Source organism: Dreissena polymorpha, chromosome 2, assembly GCF_020536995.1.
Source record: "Dreissena polymorpha isolate Duluth1 chromosome 2, UMN_Dpol_1.0, whole genome shotgun sequence".
NCBI lineage: Eukaryota > Metazoa > Mollusca > Bivalvia > Myida > Dreissenidae > Dreissena > Dreissena polymorpha.
The window spans coordinates 109,691,197-109,709,843 of NC_068356.1; the positions used below are offsets into that span (position 1 = coordinate 109,691,197).

Sequence of the window (18,647 nt, forward strand, 5' to 3'; positions counted from 1 at the left end):
CTTCCTGTACACAAAAATACCATAAAACGACAATGTGACATGAAAAATTAACGTGACATATTATGTCTTACAAAAGCTGGAAAATCATAACTAAAGGAATGTTTGTTCATTTGCATGATTGAATTAATTTCAATGCTATATATGAAACCATTATGGTTGTGTTTTTATATATGAAGACAATTGTTTAGTTGGTCTGATGTGTGAGAATTAATTATGAAATGATTGAAAAATTAGCATAATTTTTTGCAAGGATTAAATTGGTTTACTGAAGACATTAACAATATTTGCCCAATATTATCACAGTTTACAAATACTGAACGAAAAATTAAAACGTGTACATGTAGTTGATAGCTGATTATAAATATTTCATCACTATTTCATATACGTATGAATTGCAAAAATTACAAGTTAATTAAATGCCAATTATAATCTGTAATGTTATCATTGATTTTGCAGGACCAACAGTATCTGGAAGAGCAGAGTCTGTACCTTCAAACTCTCAAGTATATGCCATATTCATCTCCAAAAAGCTGAGCACGATGAGCTGATCACTGACAGTCTTTGATTACGGATGAATTATAACTGACTATCACTGATAAAGGATAAATCATGACTGACTATAATTGGTAAAGGATAAATCAAGACTGACTGTACCTGGTAAAGGATAAATCAAGACTGACTGTACCTGGTAAAGGATCAATCATGACTGACTGTAACTGGTAAAGGATCAATCATAACTGATTATAACTGGTGAAGGATAAATCATGACTGACTATCACTGGTAAAGGATAGACAAATATAAAATATGATAATAAATCCTTAACAATAAAGAATGGTGAAGGATAAATGATGAACAAAATATTTGAAGGTCATTGTGATTTGAGCATGTTGCCCAGTCTTTGAGAGTAAAATGGAAGTAGACCAAGATTACTTGTAAGCCAGTATGTTAATTTAAGAGAATGTTTCCAAGTTAATGAGATCCTTTCTCATCTTGACACTGCATTAAGTGAGGACTTGGGGTGTGTGACCATGCACCTACCTTCATAACTTACCAGGCTCACACAATTAGAATTTATTTTTGATGGTAGCTCAAATTTCTAGCAGTAATTTTTTTTAATTTAAATATATTCAATTTTGTTGTGTTGTGTTATGTTTTGGAAAGGAGCCAGCGTGCCATTGGAAGACCCATCGTTATGGTTTGGTGAACACTTACTAAACGCACATATAACATTTTAGAAAAGTTTGAGTTCTTTTTTTATAGTGAACAGTTATAAGAATAGGACAGTTTAAATAGTGTTTATGAAAAATTACTTTTTCAGTACTGTCTATATGTTTTATCAATTGCTTTCATATTTTGCTTTAAATAATTTCCAATGTGTCTATGTTTTTACATCTTTCTCCTTTCTTAAATGTATTATATGAAAAGCATCTCAGGAAGCAACTTACATGAAATCGTGAAACAAATGCCATTGTTTTGATAGATTAATTAATATTACATGTATGGGGAGGTATGTAAACAAATACCATCATGCAGTAGGTAGAAAATAATAATAATTCTTTATAAATTTTGTACCTTAAATGAGTGTTGAGTGAAGGAAACTTAAACCGGTCAGAAGCAAATTAATTGTTCTGTTTTTAAGAATTCCGTAATATGAATAATAGGTAAACATTGAAACATTTCATAACAAAATTATTAGGAACAATTTTTTATTATTATTAAACAATTATAAAACTGTATTGTCATACAGTACCATGGAATAATAGATGTTTTATTTAATTGTTGAATTGTGCATTATACCATAGGGAAATTTCTCAAACTTGAAATTCAAATGTTGTCTATGTTGTTTATTGTTTAATGCGCAGCCGCACAAATTTACTCTTTCTCTAGGGGAATTTGTTTGATGGAAATTTGAGTTCTAAGTCATGCTTATTATGAAAAGTAAAAATTAACAGTGCAGTGAAATACTTTTATTGATCTTGCACTCTTTTCTTGGAGAACTTTCATGGAGTTTTACATCATGAAAATACCAGTACAGGTATTATTGTGAAAATATATCATAGTCCAAGTGACATGAATATCAAATAAGTTTGGTATGTTTTCAGTCGTTTTCATATTGATGTATATATATATATATATATATATATATATATATATATATATATATATATATTACCCGGTAATACTAATATTAAAATGTAGATTTCTGCATAGCTGTGATATTTTGTAGGGAGATTTTATAGCCTTAGGCAAAATGATTTACTTGTTGGGACTTCAAAGTATTTTTTACAAATCTTTGAAAATTCTCACAATGTATGTAATTTTGATTTATGAATAAAATATATAATGTTTCCCTGTTGTTTCGATTGTTCACAATCTTACTTAAGATTGGTCTTTTACACTGCAGTTACAGGTATCCAATGCTAATGCTCTGCTCCATGTAGACTTCAATTGACCTTACTTAAGATTGGTCGTTTACACTGCAGTTACAGGTATCCAATGCTAATGCTCTGTTCCATGTAGACTTCGATTTTGCTGTTTTTTTCAACACGGGTTGCAACACAAAAAGCAAGCGGGGAAAAGAAAATTGAAGAACAACATATGTTAATGAAATTTTATTCAATAAATAAAGTGTCCAACCCTTTCAACTCAATTAAGTTTGACTTAAGACAATGCTGGTAACATGAAACATTAGGAATAATATGGCTCCTACATTAATTTCCTCTGCCAAACACGACATTTTTAATTCTTCATGGAACATGTTTGAGTCTCAATAAAAAATATTTTGATGTTTTATAAAAAGCAATATATCCATCTATTTTGAGTCCATTAGCATATTACATTGACAGTAGCATATTTCACACATGTATGCAGGACATATTTTTAATATAATTCAAATTCTGTACACAAATGTTTGCCCCTTAACAGCAGAATTATGAAGAAATATGTGGTATAAGCTAAACATACATATGTCACCTGCTCAACCCTGGATTCAAACTGGCAAAGGACAAACAGTGCGAAAGCTTAATGTCATTCTTAGAATGCCATCACATTGTATTGATATCTTGGAATTTTAGGTCACATCTCCTGAAAACATGTAAACATTTATTCAGTACAAGACAAAAGTAAAGGTTATACAAACATCATCCCTTTGCAAACTGGTGTTTCAACTGGCATTACAGAATCTACATAGTTTACATGGTGCATTTTTTATGTCAAATGTGGCCTTGCCATCAAAATACATGTACATATGTTTGTTTTTTTACCATAATACATAAGAGTATCATTATACCGCTATATCACCATGCAGCAGATATGCTTGAAAGTTTCCCAACTTCTATGAGCAACTAAGCTAGAGCCTGTTAATTTCAAGTAAATGCAAAAGGTTACATTGAAAGGTAATGCATGTATTGAACTGATACTCTTTGTATTATTATTATAATAATAAAATGCAACTATTAGAGCCTTGTTCTGCGAAAACTGGGCTTAATGCATGTGCGCAAAGTGTCATCCCAGATTAGCCTGTGCAGTCCACACAGGCTAATCAGGGACGACACTTTCTGCTTTTATGGTATTTTTAGTTTCAATGAAGTCCCTGCTTACCGAAAATCAAGTATGGACGGAAAGTGTTGTCCCTAATCTGGGACGACACTACGCACATGCATTAAGCCCAGTTTTCTCAGAACATGACTCATTAAATAATGTATGGACCTCACCCAAAATGTCCTGATGATGCAAATTGAGTTGTTCTGATAAAAACTAGAATTTGTCACCAACAGATAAAGAAAACCACAAGATACTGCATGCCCTAATATATACCATGATGTTGTGGAAAGTTTAATTTGAAAAAGGCCCATAAATTTCGTATTGTTTTGAAATTCACACAAGTACAACTTGATATCAAAAAGAACAAGCGATGTGTTTGTGAAACAATATGTCCCCATATATATGACCTTTGACCTTGAAGGATGACCTTGACCTTTCACCACTCAAAATGTGCAGCTCCATGAGATGCACATGCATGCCATATATGAAGTTGCTATCTTCAATATGGCAAAAGTTATGGCAAATGTTAAAGTTGGGGCAAACAAACAAACCAACAGACAGAGCAAAAACAATATGTACCCCACTATAGTGGTGGGGGACATAAAAATGCCTTCAAGTTTAAATTGTGAAGGGTGGAAAGTGAAGGAGAGCACTTGGGGACAAATTTGTGTCTATGGAGAGTTCGACAGATTGATATCCATTGTGTTTCCAGAATACTCCCCTTTTTTTGTAGGTGGGGAAATAATATTAACATGTTTAACATCACAAAAGCTAACTATGAGCACATTTCACTCAGGTGAGTTAAACATAATCAAATATGAGCTGTTAATATGGAAGTGGTACTTCGCTTATGAACTAGACAACACGTCTGTTTGGTTCGATCCTTTAATAACGTCTGATAAAAAGTCAACAACAATAAAGATGATGACGTCAACGTAAAACATACATAATTGCGGCAAATAGCGTTGACGTCGCAAATACTTAACATGAGCAGTGCAAAATGAGTCCAACACATTCAATCTGTACATTTATGCAATACTTATTTCTGATACAAAAAAGTAGTATAACCACTTCAAAACTAACGAGAAACAAAATATATTTTGAAAATAGCTATCCGAAGCTCACCCATATTAACATGTTTAACAATTGCCTTTGTAAAGAATGAATGTGACACACGCTAAGAGGTATGTTTAACACATATTAACACATATCATAATAAAACAAGAGATGTGTTAGTCAGAAACACAATGCCCCCTATTGCACCGCTTTCTTTTACCTTTGACCTTGAAGGATGACCTTGACCTTTCACCTCTCAAAATGTGCAGCTCCATGAGATACACATACATGCCAAATATCAAGTTCCTATCTTCAACATTGCAAAAGTTATGACCAAGGTTACAGTTTTGAGACAGACACACAAACACGCACATGTACAATGACAGACAGACAGGCCAAAAACAATATACACCCGATCATTTGATCCGGGGGCATAAAACATAAATAAATAATAAATTATTAATTAATAATATGCAATGTGTTACTGAAAAAAAAATTGTTCCAAAAACTTGCATACAAGAATCATAAACAATAACATTCATTTCATGTTAGTTCTTTAATATTTGGAACTGTACATAAAAGTGAAGTTACAAATGGTGTATGTATAGAGATATGGATTTCTGTTCTTCAAATACTGGTATAACATAACATAAATTACATCATCAATATATCTCTTATTACCAGTCTTCACTTTAGCATTTTTGAAGAACTAGCCCGCATCTTTATGCATTAATAAAACAGATTATAAAACCAACTAGCCCGACTATATGAATCTGGAAATTTTAATAGCCCAAATTACATATCACTAGCCCCGGGCTGTCGGGCTAGGGGTTAGCGTCAAGACTGCTTATTACAAGGGTATTTTTTAAATCATTGTAAACAATTATTAATGTCTGGTTTTGGTCTCTATCCTGCATTTTAAGTTTACAGAAAGATAAAAAAAGAGACCAGTCTGACTTTCACAAAAAACATTTTCAACTTATCATATTTTACAAAACGATTCAGATTAAATGGAATGCTTTTTTCATTTATCTGATATTCTTTTAACTGGTAGTCTGACAGTCTCACTTGTTGAATTTGATGTGTTTACAATATATGAACCACAAAGTAATTGTAACTTCAGATACACTAAGTAGAAAGCGAATTTAGTATGACATAATTAGCACTTTTCTATTGCATGTATGTTAATGCGCTAATATATTACAATGAGAGTAATCAATTATATTATTATATCAGGCCCGTACCCAGGCCATGGGCCCAGGGGCCCGGGCCCCCCCAGCTGGCTGTCGAACTATGATTTTTTTAAATGATCGGCCCACTGCATTTTTTTCTCTCGTGCAAGGGCCCACAGTACACTTTTCCATCAAAACAAAAGAGCAGCTATGTTTTATTGTCCCTGATAAACAAGGGGATTAGCGCTCGCTAATCGAGATAAGCCCCTAGGCAATGTTTTCTTATCGCCTTGTACACACATCCCCGATCAGTCCCCCATCGTGATCATGAATGCTTCATCTATCGATGGTTGATGTAACATGTATTTTGATTAGTGCAGCAAATGGAAGCAACTGCTACAGGAGGTTGTAGAATATGGTCTGATAATTGCTGACGCAGGTTTTTTTTCCTTCTTTGAGAAGGCACTTTCCCCTAGACGTATTTTTCCTCTATAAAAGTTAACTTTTTTTTTTGGACACCTTTTATTTGGGAATTTTTAGGTCCCAATATATACTTTTTACATTGAGATAGGGCCCTGAATTTGAACCGGAACAAAACACTGACAAAGGTATTTAAACTTAGTATTTATCATTTTTGCAAGGAAATCACTGAAAAAGACTACGATGAGATAGTTAACATGTCTGTTGAAAAGAAAAACAGATTCATAAATTTGCCGAGCAACAGATAAAAAATTGGCAGAATTCAGTATTTAAAATAATTCAATGCGGGGAATCACGTGGTCAGATTTGATAAAAAAAATGGCCGCCGATGCCTCGATTCGATGGAGAAATTGAGTCTTTAAAAGTTTTCCGTCGGGAAATCGCGAAATATTCCATGAGTTACATCCACACTCAGACCAACCAGCGGAAAACGGTTCCGGTTGGCCCTATGATAGGCGTTATCCGATTAAAAACAAGTAAGTAATAAGGTAGATGTACCTGTTTGAAGACTCAATTTCCCATTGAATCGAGGCATCGGCGGCCATTTTTTATCAAATCTGACCACGTGATTCCCCGCATTGATAATTGAGTACCGAGAATTGAGTAATGTCAACCTATTAATGGCTCATTGTTAAAAATAAGAAAATTGAAACAACAAATCGATCTCATTATATAAGTTAACCTGATCCAGTGTAGAAAAATATTGTATAATTAAATTATCTGTTGCCTTGAATTTGTTTGAAAACAGTAAAATATGTTAAATTGATTATTTAAGACTTTCATTATTTCCCCCAAAAATTCGGCGTTTCGCGCATTTTTTTTCCTTAAAACAAGGCAAGGTCTTTCCCAAAAAATCAGAGAAAAAAACCTGTGACGTTATTGATTTTTGAAAAAAAATAGTGGAAGCAATACGAGAGTTGATGTGGATAATCGTCAGTTTAAACCTGTAAGTTTCGGAAATCTAAAGCTTTTAATATTGTTGTGAATTCACACCAATGTTTAAAGCTTAAGACTCCGAAATGTGCTGATTTACTTGTTATATTCCATCAATTCATATCACAAAACACCATTTTTATAAGCATTAAAATTCACCTTGCAAAGTGCCAAATTAAAAAAAGTATATATATATAGGGAGGGGAGCCCCTCCCAAACCCTTCCTGGTTGGGCCCCCCCAGTCAAAAAATCCTGGGTACGGCCCTGTATATAGTATCAACATTATTGCATTTCAATAATAAGTGTCTAGTTAAAGGTTTTGAATATTGTGTACTTAACAAAAATCATCTTGTTCTGTTTTTATTACGCACTTTGCTATTTTCCTTATAAATCTTCTTAACTGATGAAGTGTAGTAAAGATGTTTGTTCCATATGCACATATTGTATGTTAAAAACCATTATATAATCAGATACTATTCATTCTAAACAGGTAATGAAATGTTTATTTTGTGTTTTGCTCAACAAATGTAAATAGTGTCAAACGTGCCTATATGGAAGAAACATGTTTGTGCCATATGCACATATTGTATTTTAACAACCATAACTAGCATCAAGATATATAATAAGATAATATCCATTCTAAATAGATAATGAAATGTTTATTTTGTGTTTTGCTCAACAAATGTAGAAAGTGTCAAACTTGCCTATATGGAAGAAACATATATTTTTAACATGTTTTAATTTACAAAATGCATAAACATTATACAAGTATCGGTAAACTACTCTTTTATCGCACATTTTAACCCAACCTATTCTAGCTAAGGAAATGTAGAAACAAAATTCTTGGATTAATGATATGTATTTAAAAAGATATTTATGAAGTATGTAATGGAAAAAACTAACTTCATGCATCTGCCTAAAGTGTCAACCAAAATTTGCAATATTTTATAGTATAGTATTTATAGCATTTTCTGTTTTAATGAAGTCACCTCTAAAATGTCAAATACTTTTAAGGATTCCTCCAATATTTACCTATTCAGTTGCCTAGTAAGGGGTAAAAAGCATTCATCATATGTTTATTAGTTTAAACCTTACAACTTCCGCTTGATTGCATAAATAGCCTAGCTTGGGCTTATTGAGACACTCAAGTCTGTTTCCCGGGAAGAACCAGTACTTGGTTACTTTGAAGAGATCTTGAGAACGCTATAAGAGTGGGATTAGTACCCACGGTGTCAAGGTTCCAAATTGGACACAATATCCATTACAAAATGGTTAATACAAATCATATGATAACACAATGGCAAAATACAAATCATATTAGATTGCATTAACATTATGCTTTTAACCGGTCTCACAAGTTAAAAATCAGAAAATGATATGAGCATGCAAGAACATTAAGAAGAGCATGATCAAGTAGTTGAGCAAGCATGATAAACAAAAATGATCAAAACAAGTTTATCTGGCACATCTAGTTTAGAATACATACTGTGCAATCACTATAAATTTAAATAAACAAAGAAAGTTAAAATGTACAAATATTCTACAAAAATATATACCATATAATCGTTCATCTATGTGTATTTCCAGATAATCAGCAAACAATTTATGTACACAATTTTATTTAAAAGGATATACTTAATTTATTGTATGTTTAGCAACCTCAGGATTGAAAAAACAAGAGGACCATGATGACCCTGAATTGCTCACCTGAGGTGTAGGTAAAACAATGGTCCACACTTAAGCTGATCACCAAGCATCAGGAAACACGACTTTGTGCAGGTATTTTCAAATATATAACATTCTGACCACATTTCATCAAAAATGAGTTTAAATGCTGACTCCTTGGTAGTCATTAAGATTTTTAAAGATTTGATCCGGTTACCTAGTTTAAGGACGCATGTGAACCAGACTCAAACATGACCTAGATTTTGTTAAGATTTCCATTCTGACCAAGTTTAATCAAGATCAAGCCATAAATGTGGCTTCTCTAGCAGTTACAAGGTTTTTCTAAGTTCTTACAGGGTGACCTAGGTTTTGGACAAATGTGACCCAAAATAAAACTTCGCAAAGGTATTGTCAAGAAATCAAATTTCATTAGCAATCAGTCATAAAAGTGGCCTCTGGAGTGGTAAGAATAGTTTTGAAGGATTTAAGCTTGTTGTTGAATTGCATGTGACCCAGATTCAAGCTTGGCATAGATATTGTCATGATTAACATTCTAATTAAGTTTCATCAAGATTGAATGTTAAAATGTTGTCTATAGCGGTATTCAGATTTTTCTAAAACTTGATCAGGTGACCTACTTTTTGGAAGAATGTAACCAGATAAACATTCTGATCAATTTTAATTAAAATCGAATGAAAAATATGGCTTGTAGTGTGTTAACAAATTAAAAATTGAAGCCTAAAGGCACACAACACCGACCACAGGAGATTGGATGATCATAATAAAAACATTTTTGAAACGCTAAAATATAGTGTTAAATAGGGAACAACAACAACCCAAAAAAAGAGAAAGTAAAAAATGACTTGACAGTATTTTGTATAATATTTGGACAATAATAATGAGCATTTAGTAAAGTTATGCAGTTTAATTACTGTGTCGCACTTGGTTCCCAAAATGTCCATGGTGTATACCGGGTATACCAGTTTTGCATTTAATTACGAATGTTCATCTGCCATTAAACAATGGCTGAAGAAACAAGTTGTTTAAACTGACTCGTTTTTTTTATTTGCCTGGTTGGTAAGTTTAGAAAATATCATGGGATGATTTAATGTTGAACAAGCAAATTCGTTGATTTGATATCCCCCGCCAATATGCTTCTGGACACAAAAGTGTTATATTTGACACTCAAAAAAGCATTTTTTCAAGATACAAAGGGCCATTACTCCGTTATTTACAGATGGTGTACAATGCCATTTGGCATTCATCATCCTAGTATCCATATATACTCATACCAAGTTTCAATGAAATCAGTCAAAGCACTTCCAAGAAATGGCTCCGGACAGATGGAAAGACAGACGGAAAGACGGACGGACAACGCCAAAACAATATCCATCTGCCGATGGCGGGGTATAACAAGCAAATTCGTTGAATTGATATCCCCCGCCAATATGCTTCTGGACACAAAAGTGTTATATTTGGCACTCAAACAAGAGATGTGTTCATCAGAAACACAATGCCCCCTAGTGCGCCGCTTTGAATTTTTTTTTTTTTTTTTTTTTACCTTTGACCTTGAAGGATGACCTTGACCTTGAACTTCCACCACTCAAAATGTGCAGCTTCATGAGAACGCCGCTTTGATTTTAATTTTTTTTTTTTACCTTTTACCATGAAGGATGACCTTGACCTTGAACTTCCACAACTCAAAATGTGCAGCTTCATGAGATACACATGCATGCCAAATATCTAGTTTCTATCTTCAATAATACAAAAGTCATGGCCAATGTTAAAGTTTTTTTTCTCGGACGGACGGACAGACTGACATACACAATGACATACTGACTGACGGACAGTTCAACTGCTATATGCCACCCTACCGGGGGCATATAAAACATATTTTTTCAAGATACAAAGGGCCATAACTCTGTTATTTACGGATAGTGTACAATGCCATTTGGCGTGCATCATCCTAGTATCCATATATATACTCATACCAAGTTTCAATGAAATCGGTCAAAGCACTTCCAACATATGGCTCCGGACGGAGGGAAAGACGGACGGAAAGACGGACGGACAACGCCAAAACAATATCAGCGGGGGATAATTAATTATTGATGGCACTCTTAAAACAAAACATAAAACATATAACTGATGATACTCTGTAAAAAGTGTGAACAACACATACAGAAACAAAAAGTGTGAACAACACATACAGAAACAAAAAGTGTGAACAACACATACAGAAACAAAAAGTGTGAACAACACATACAGAAACAAAAAGTGTGAACAACACATACAGAAACAAAAAGGAATAAAACAAAAACAGAACATATTCAATAAAGACAGAGAAATAGGATCTGAATTTGTACTTATAAACAATTAAATATATATGCATCAAGACACTTAACAAGGAAACACAGCATTTATGTGCAAGAAAATAAACAATTATAACAGTACAACAGAATAACATTTTACTCACACAGAACTCAACAGTAATATTTTACAAATATAAAAATGAAAAGCAAAGTGCTTAATAATGGAAACAAGATTGTTAAAATTACACCAATATTTACCAACATTAGTTTTGTAGTGAATTTTCTTTCTCTTTATCATTAAATCAAAACTGAATGGCTAAAATTGAACATATTTTATAAATATAATAAAAACAATATATAACATGCAAAAATAATTGTTTCAAAATTCACATTTCAGTTATACATTTTCATGATAAATAAAAGAAGATGGATTCATAATACAATTGGTTTACTTGAAATCCTTTGACAAACAACCTTTGAGAAAAAGAAAACTGCAAAACTAATGTAATAACTTCGCTTTTCTGACACTTGAAAATATACAATTTATTTCATGTAGATGACAAAAATATTCCAATAAGTCAGCATATTGATTAGCAAAAGTTGTCAAACAGTTGTTCTTAAAATGATAAAAAACAAACAAACTGTGACTGCATTCTGTGAAACTTATTGGTCCCTTACAAGAATCATTTTAACTGAATAGGCATACATGCCTATTAAACCAAAAAAAAAAAATGTAATGGCAAACTGACTTCTTACTATCACCTGCCAGGTTTTCCAACCGTCATCTAGTTAAGGATTCACAGATGTGATATGTTAACGGATTAACCCAAATTGGACAAACTTTGGTACGTTGAAACTGTCCAAAACTTTAGAGTCATTAATAATAGGGGAATATCGGGTTGTCCTTAAAATGAGAAGCACAAAAGTAATTATTGTAGCTAAAAAAGTGTTCCAAACATAGTGCCCGAAAATTTACAATAATTACAGTATACATTCTGCAACCGGTAAATCCATGGATTACAAACAACAATAGAACAATACATTTCTTTTACTATAGTAAATAAATAATTGGTACAATTACATGTAACTGACTGCAATATTATAGGATAGAATACATATACAAGAATTCAAAGTTAATTGACAAAATAAAAGTGTCATAAATATGTCTTAGATGTTAATACAACAGTAAGTAGCCTAAAGGCCAGTGCAAACAAGAGGTACATGATTTGTACACAGTCATGTAAAATTGCAACCAATAAAAAGTAAATAAACAAATTATGACAAAAAAATAAAGTAATGAAGTCATCACCCTAATTTGTCTTTAACATCCTGAGCATCTAGTACAATGTCATGCTGGCTTAATTATAAAGCCTTATATTACAAGCAAAACATATGCTAACCTGAAACTTGGGTATCTTCCTTTATAAAATAAATAAAAGTGCAGTCAAACTAGCACTTAAGAAGACAAAGAGAAGTTCCCTACCCTTTGCACAGCGTAGCAAACAAGTGTTCAGATTTATCTGAATCTGATACTTTGCTTTTATACTGACGAGTGTAAACACCGGAATTAAAATACAAAATCTGATTTGACAATCTTTTTTTTTTATCAGTTCTGATTTATCAACTCCCAGCACGGATCAATAAACTTTCAGTTCTGTTTAATAAACCTTTAGCTAGTGGTTTTTTTGTATTAAGGGCAGGATACCAGTTAACCATCATTTAATTATTCAGACACAACCTTCTTATGCAAATTATGCAACCAAAATAAAAACTATTAATTAAATGCATCATCAAGTTATTTCATGCCTTTTTTTATTTAATACGCCATGTGCCCATAAGGCTTGGATGCCCCATACTCAAAGCTCCACTTGTGTAAAAAACAAGCTGTTTCATGCTCAAATTAGACTTTTGACCTCTAAGTACGACCTTGACCATTGGGGTACAAAGGCATGCGACACATAGGATTCAGATGGTTAACAACTTTGTCATGTTGCTTCAAATGGATCAATAAATGGCAGTTTTGAGTGAGACAGGATGTTTTATGGCTTTTAAGAGTGTCACCTCTAAGTGTGACCTTGACCTTTGAGGTAAGGAGACATGTGGTACACACAACACGCCATCTCCTGATTTTGGACATTTATGTTAAGGTATTTTTAAAATCAGTTTAAGATTAATGACAAAATTAAAGGCAAGACAAGCCAATTTATGGCCAAATTCAACCTTTGAGGTAGGGAGCCATTTGTTACACACAACACATCGTTTTACTCACTATGGTTGTTTTTTTGTGCCAAATTATTTCAAAATCCATTTACACATGGCAATTTTGTGACAAGAAACTGGAAGACAGACAGATGCACAGACAGATGAAGCAACTGTTAAATGGTGCCTTCTGCGAAGAAGGGAGCATAAAAAACACACACAATAAAACAACAACACAGTGACCAAGTTTGAAACTGAATTTGAGCTGTCAATTCTGAGAAAATGAAATTAAGTCTTAAACAAATTAAGCCATATATTACATAAGGAATGAAGAAGATGGAATGAAAAAAACATATGCATATGTTAAGAAAATCAAATACCCTGTTTCACAGTTGCTCACCTTGAGGCTTTAGAGCAAAGACCCTGTTTTAGAATTATTCCCATTTGAGTAATAAGTTCTACCAACACTGTTGCAGAGTTGTTGCCTTTCTGACCCTGTAATAGAGTTGCTTCCCATGATTGCCTGAGAATGTTAACCCTTAACCTCTTAGATATGTATTTTGACGCTTTTAAAGTCTCTCAGAAAGTTACATTTTATTTAAGACCTTTCTTACTTGTTTCAAGTTTGTTAGGCTTCATTTCCATCTTAACTTTGCTTCTAAGTGGGAAAAGGTTATGTTAACTGGGCCCCTGTCATGTTTTATGACAAATTTAAGCTGTGACAAAATTTGTAGCTCAAAACATATAAACATATATGATCAAGTATGGTCCTACAATAAGAGGCAAGTGAAAGATTGAAACAAATTGATAAGAATTACAGGTACTTCAAATTAAGTAAGCATTGAGGATGGTTGATTATATTTGTCATATAATTTTCAATAAGGTTGGGTTCAAGGAATGTCCTTTATCAACCCACATAACAATTTGTTTATGTGTTTACTTAGATCTTTCAACAAATTTAATGACATCAATTCAATTTACCAACTCAAATTTATTCACATAGCTGATTTTTTTTAATGACTTAGTAGTGAAAATTAACATTGCTTTTTAAAAGTACATTAATCAGAACTCTCTTGATAAGAGACCACTCTCTTTTTTGTGCTATCCTTGGTACTGGGTTGCATGACATGGTTAAAACTCATGTTTGTATTGTTATGTATTATTTTATGAATGCAACATGTTTGTTAATTGTGTTTGCACCATGATACCGAAATAAATTTATCTATCTATAAATCAACAAACAGTTTTGTTTGCATGAGTACTCCAACATGTGTACATATGTTGACTTGACAGTTGGTTAAGCCGACCTGACACAAATAAACCATGTAAAATCTTAACACTTTTAATACTTGTTTCAGTTTATTATTCTTTATAAGATAACATTTTTAATTTATCGTTTTTCTGTTTGCAAATACATAAATGCAACGCCATACGTAAATTAACATTTTAATAATAATGCTTATAATAAATAATTGTCAATTTTATTTACAGATGTTGTAATTACACCAGGATTAATTTTTATGGTTTGTCAACTGTAGAATTACAATGATGTAGATGTTTATCATCATTATTGGCCTGCAATTACTGTCATGTACACCATGTGTCACATATCACCATTACCTGTATGAAATTGAATTGAGACTGATAATATACCTTTACATAAAAGTTTTTTTTACAGGGTTGTTTTAAAATTTGCTTATCAAGTAATGATGGTCCATACACCACATTAATGCTTCAGACCTTCATAAACGTTTCATTGAAACATTACCCAAGCAATGTTGTTAATTAATATGCACAACAAGCCCAAATTAAACAAACTGAATGTGATACAACCATATATAATAGAACATAGATTAATAAACTAGATTGCTGAGCCGCTTTAACACAAATTTCAGAAGCACATTTGCAAGGATTAAAAAAAAAATATTTTGCTTTAATTCTACTCCAAACAAGTCACCCTTTAAAGATCATTGTTAGGTATTTGTTAAATTTATTCAAACAATATATTTTTATTTCAAATTAAAAACTGTATAAACCAAACATGCCAACACAATTATTAACATATTTAGTATAAACAAAACTAGTTAAAAATACTAACATTTACATCAAAAGTTGTTATTTTTTCAGTTTACATGACCTAGACTTAAATATCACATTTGTTATCCTTAGTCAAGTAAGAAATTATATGTGACGGATATTTAATGAGAAAAACACACTTTTTTCTCGCTCAAATGCATACATATTGTTTATGATATATCTTAGCTAGCCCAAATAGATCTGAAAACAATTTTATATAACACATGTATATATGAGGTTCTTAAATAGAAACAGTCTGAATATTAGCAATTATAATGCCAATGCAAAGTTAGATAAGTAAAGAACAAAAATGATATGTTATTACTTATTTTAAAAAGAAATACATAAGATAAGCTGGAACAGAAATGTATGATTATAAATCAATAAATTAACAGCATTATTTTTCACTTTTTAATACGAAAATCAATAACTATTGCTAATATAAGATTGTCTATTGACATTTTTATTTTATTATTAATATATCAAAGTGTTGTGTCTTTATTGGATTAAAGAATAATAACTTATTGAATTTTCAAACATAAACCTTTTATATTCTGATTCACCAGCGCTGACAATTATAAGGGTTAACTACCTCTCAACAAAGCATTGTTTAAATCAAAATTAAGACCATAGCACCTATTGTATCGCCATTAGATTTGCCATACCAGGCAGAATTTGACCCTGCAATGGCCCATAATCAACTCTTTCCCCATCAACCATTATCACGCCATGTTCACCCTCGGGTTGAAGCCGGAAAGCCAGGCATTTCACAAACTCAAAATTTGGTGACGGGTGGTCGATCTGTGTTCCTTTCTCTAGCATACCCATCAACTGAATTAGTTCGCCCTTCTGAATTCCTGCTTTTATGAAAGTCAAGTGAATGATGCCATCGTTAAATCGTGCATCAGGGGCCATAATAAGGTCGCTACCCAGATGTGTTTGATATGATGCACAAACTGTCACAAATTCCTCGTCTAAAGTGACCCAGTCTGACGGCAAAGGCTCGCCCAAAGCCGGCAGAAATGACGGAAACTTGCCGTCTTTTGATTTGGATACTCGTAAAATCTCTTGTAAACTACTGATGCTCGAAGTGTCATTTGCATCCCCGTCTCCTGATGTGAACACCTCATTGCTTTCTAGTGAAAACTTAACATCCACATCAGCATGTGGTCCCCCATTCACAACCATTGGACCCAAAATTTGTGGTTCAAAATCACCGGAAACAAATGATTCACGAAAGTCTGCCAATTTCTCCTCACAGTCTTCTTCGTCGATTTCAGGAGAACTAACGAGTTTACCACGATATAGCTTAGATGGGACAGATTTTGATCGGAGCCTGTTTTCTTCACCACTACCGTTGGAGTTTCCGAAGTCATCCAGAGACACTCGGCGATTTTTCTGAGGAGTTTGAGCAGACTTTGCGATGTTGTTGTTGGAAGATTTTGGAATGTATTCTGTAAGAGGGAGAAAGGAAAGGCGACCCTTGTATTTCCTTAAAGCTGAAAAAGAAGACAGTCTTTTATTCTTCCATCACAAAATATCAAAAGTATAGATAACAATTTTGCTGTTCACCCTTTCCCACTCATAGGAAAAATAAAAACGGCTATGTGCAAACAGCATAAAACCAGAACAGCCTGCGAGTAACTGGCAGTCTGTTCAGGTTTTATGCTGTTTCTGCTCATCCGTTTCTAAGGGTTGGAAATGAAGCTGTTAAAACTTGAATCTAGTAAGAAAGGTCTTTAATTAAAATGTAACTTTCTAAGGGACTTCAAACATGTCAAAATACGTATCTAAGTGGTTAAGGGTTAAGCAAACACAATATATTTCTCTGTATGATGGACTTTTTTAAAATTTCACTTCAATTATTTAACAAGGTGCACCAAACAGGTGTTTGACCTTTGGCTTTTAGCGTGGCCTTGAACTTCCCTCAAATGGGTTACACACCCGCTCCACAAGGTCAATTTATTTTTGCAAATTATTTATAAAATTAAGTTCCAGTCCAGACTTTAGCCAACATTTGACATTTGACTTGTAATTTGCTGTTTTGACTTGAAATTGACCTTCAATTATGACCTTGACCTTACAGGTAGCGAAAAGATTATTACAAATGACAAAAAGTCTCCATATGGTGAACAGGTGTGGCAAACTATTTTAAAGTTGTATGATAAACGATAAAGAACAGACCAGTCAAGCTACTTTATCAACAAATTAGACATTTGACCTCTACATGTGATTTTGACCTTACGGCACGGAAACTGGTTTCACTCACCGCATGCTGTATCCTCATATTTGTGTAAGTTATTTTAAACTTGCCTGATGAATGACGAGTCCAAACAAGCTGTTTTATCATCAAACATTACATTAGACCTGTAAGTTTGACCTCCAAATAAGATTGATGCATGCATGTACACAAACACTCACTAAAACACACTTGGCCATTGGGACTTTAATATCAATCTTTCCACAAGTTGGCTAGAACAAAATCATTAAAAAATAAATAAAACTGACACCAAGGCAATTTAATACAAATTTTAATATTCAAATTTGAAGACCCAAATCACACAGAAATATAATTCTACACAATTATGAATTGGGACTGAATTCACAGCAAACAATATTCACATTACAACCAACAACCATCAGGTTTCAGAGTGAGAAAGATACTCATTTAACTTAAACTCAAACAATTTGAATTCAATACCCAAACTTAAAAGCTAAATTAATAAAAATATCAATAACAAGAGCGGTCACCATAGGATGACATATGCCCCCTATAAACGTTTTAATAGAAGTTATGAGCATTTTTTGAAACCTAAATACTAAATCCTTGAAATGCACTAAGTGACACTGTGACCTAGTTTTTGACCCGGCATAACCCATATTCGAACTTGACCTAGATATTGTCTAGATACAACTTCTGACCAAGTTTGGTAAAGATCAGATGAAAACTATTTGAATTAGAGAGCAGACACGAAAAGTGTGACAGACAGACTGACAGACAGACTGACGGACAGTGCGAAAACTATATACACTGCAACTCCAATATATCGCGGTTGAAGGGATCCAAAGATCGCGACCGTGATATATCTGGCGCGCGATGTAAATTGTCAGGTTATTCATGCATGTATATGTATGCATCAGCATAGTTTGGCAATCTCAAAACACACTTTTTACTTACCATATTGAATTATGTGTTATATCCATATGTTA

At 33.0% G+C, this 18,647-nt stretch overlaps 2 protein-coding genes across 6 annotated transcripts in view; one reads left to right on the plus strand and one right to left on the minus strand.

Annotated features, from left to right (window-relative positions):
* The window catches only part of LOC127868472 (fas-binding factor 1-like), a 46,099-nt gene extending 44,723 nt beyond the window's left edge, over positions 1-1,376 (plus strand). For 4 of the 5 annotated variants that reach the window (XM_052410289.1, XM_052410290.1, XM_052410291.1 and 1 more), the window contains one exon: positions 457-1,376. In XM_052410289.1, the coding sequence (XP_052266249.1) occupies positions 457-534 (78 nt within the window). In that variant the 3' untranslated portion in view covers positions 535-1,376. The remainder of the gene's footprint in view (positions 1-456) is intronic. The other variant, XR_008044141.1, reaches the window with a different exon arrangement.
* A 1,224-nt stretch (positions 1,377-2,600) lies between these two features.
* The window catches only part of LOC127868476 (sphingosine kinase 2-like), a 57,128-nt gene continuing 41,081 nt past the window's right edge, over positions 2,601-18,647 (minus strand). The window contains exon 6 of the mRNA XM_052410294.1: positions 2,601-16,936. Within this exon, the coding sequence (XP_052266254.1) occupies positions 16,074-16,936 (863 nt within the window). The 3' untranslated portion in view covers positions 2,601-16,073. The remainder of the gene's footprint in view (positions 16,937-18,647) is intronic.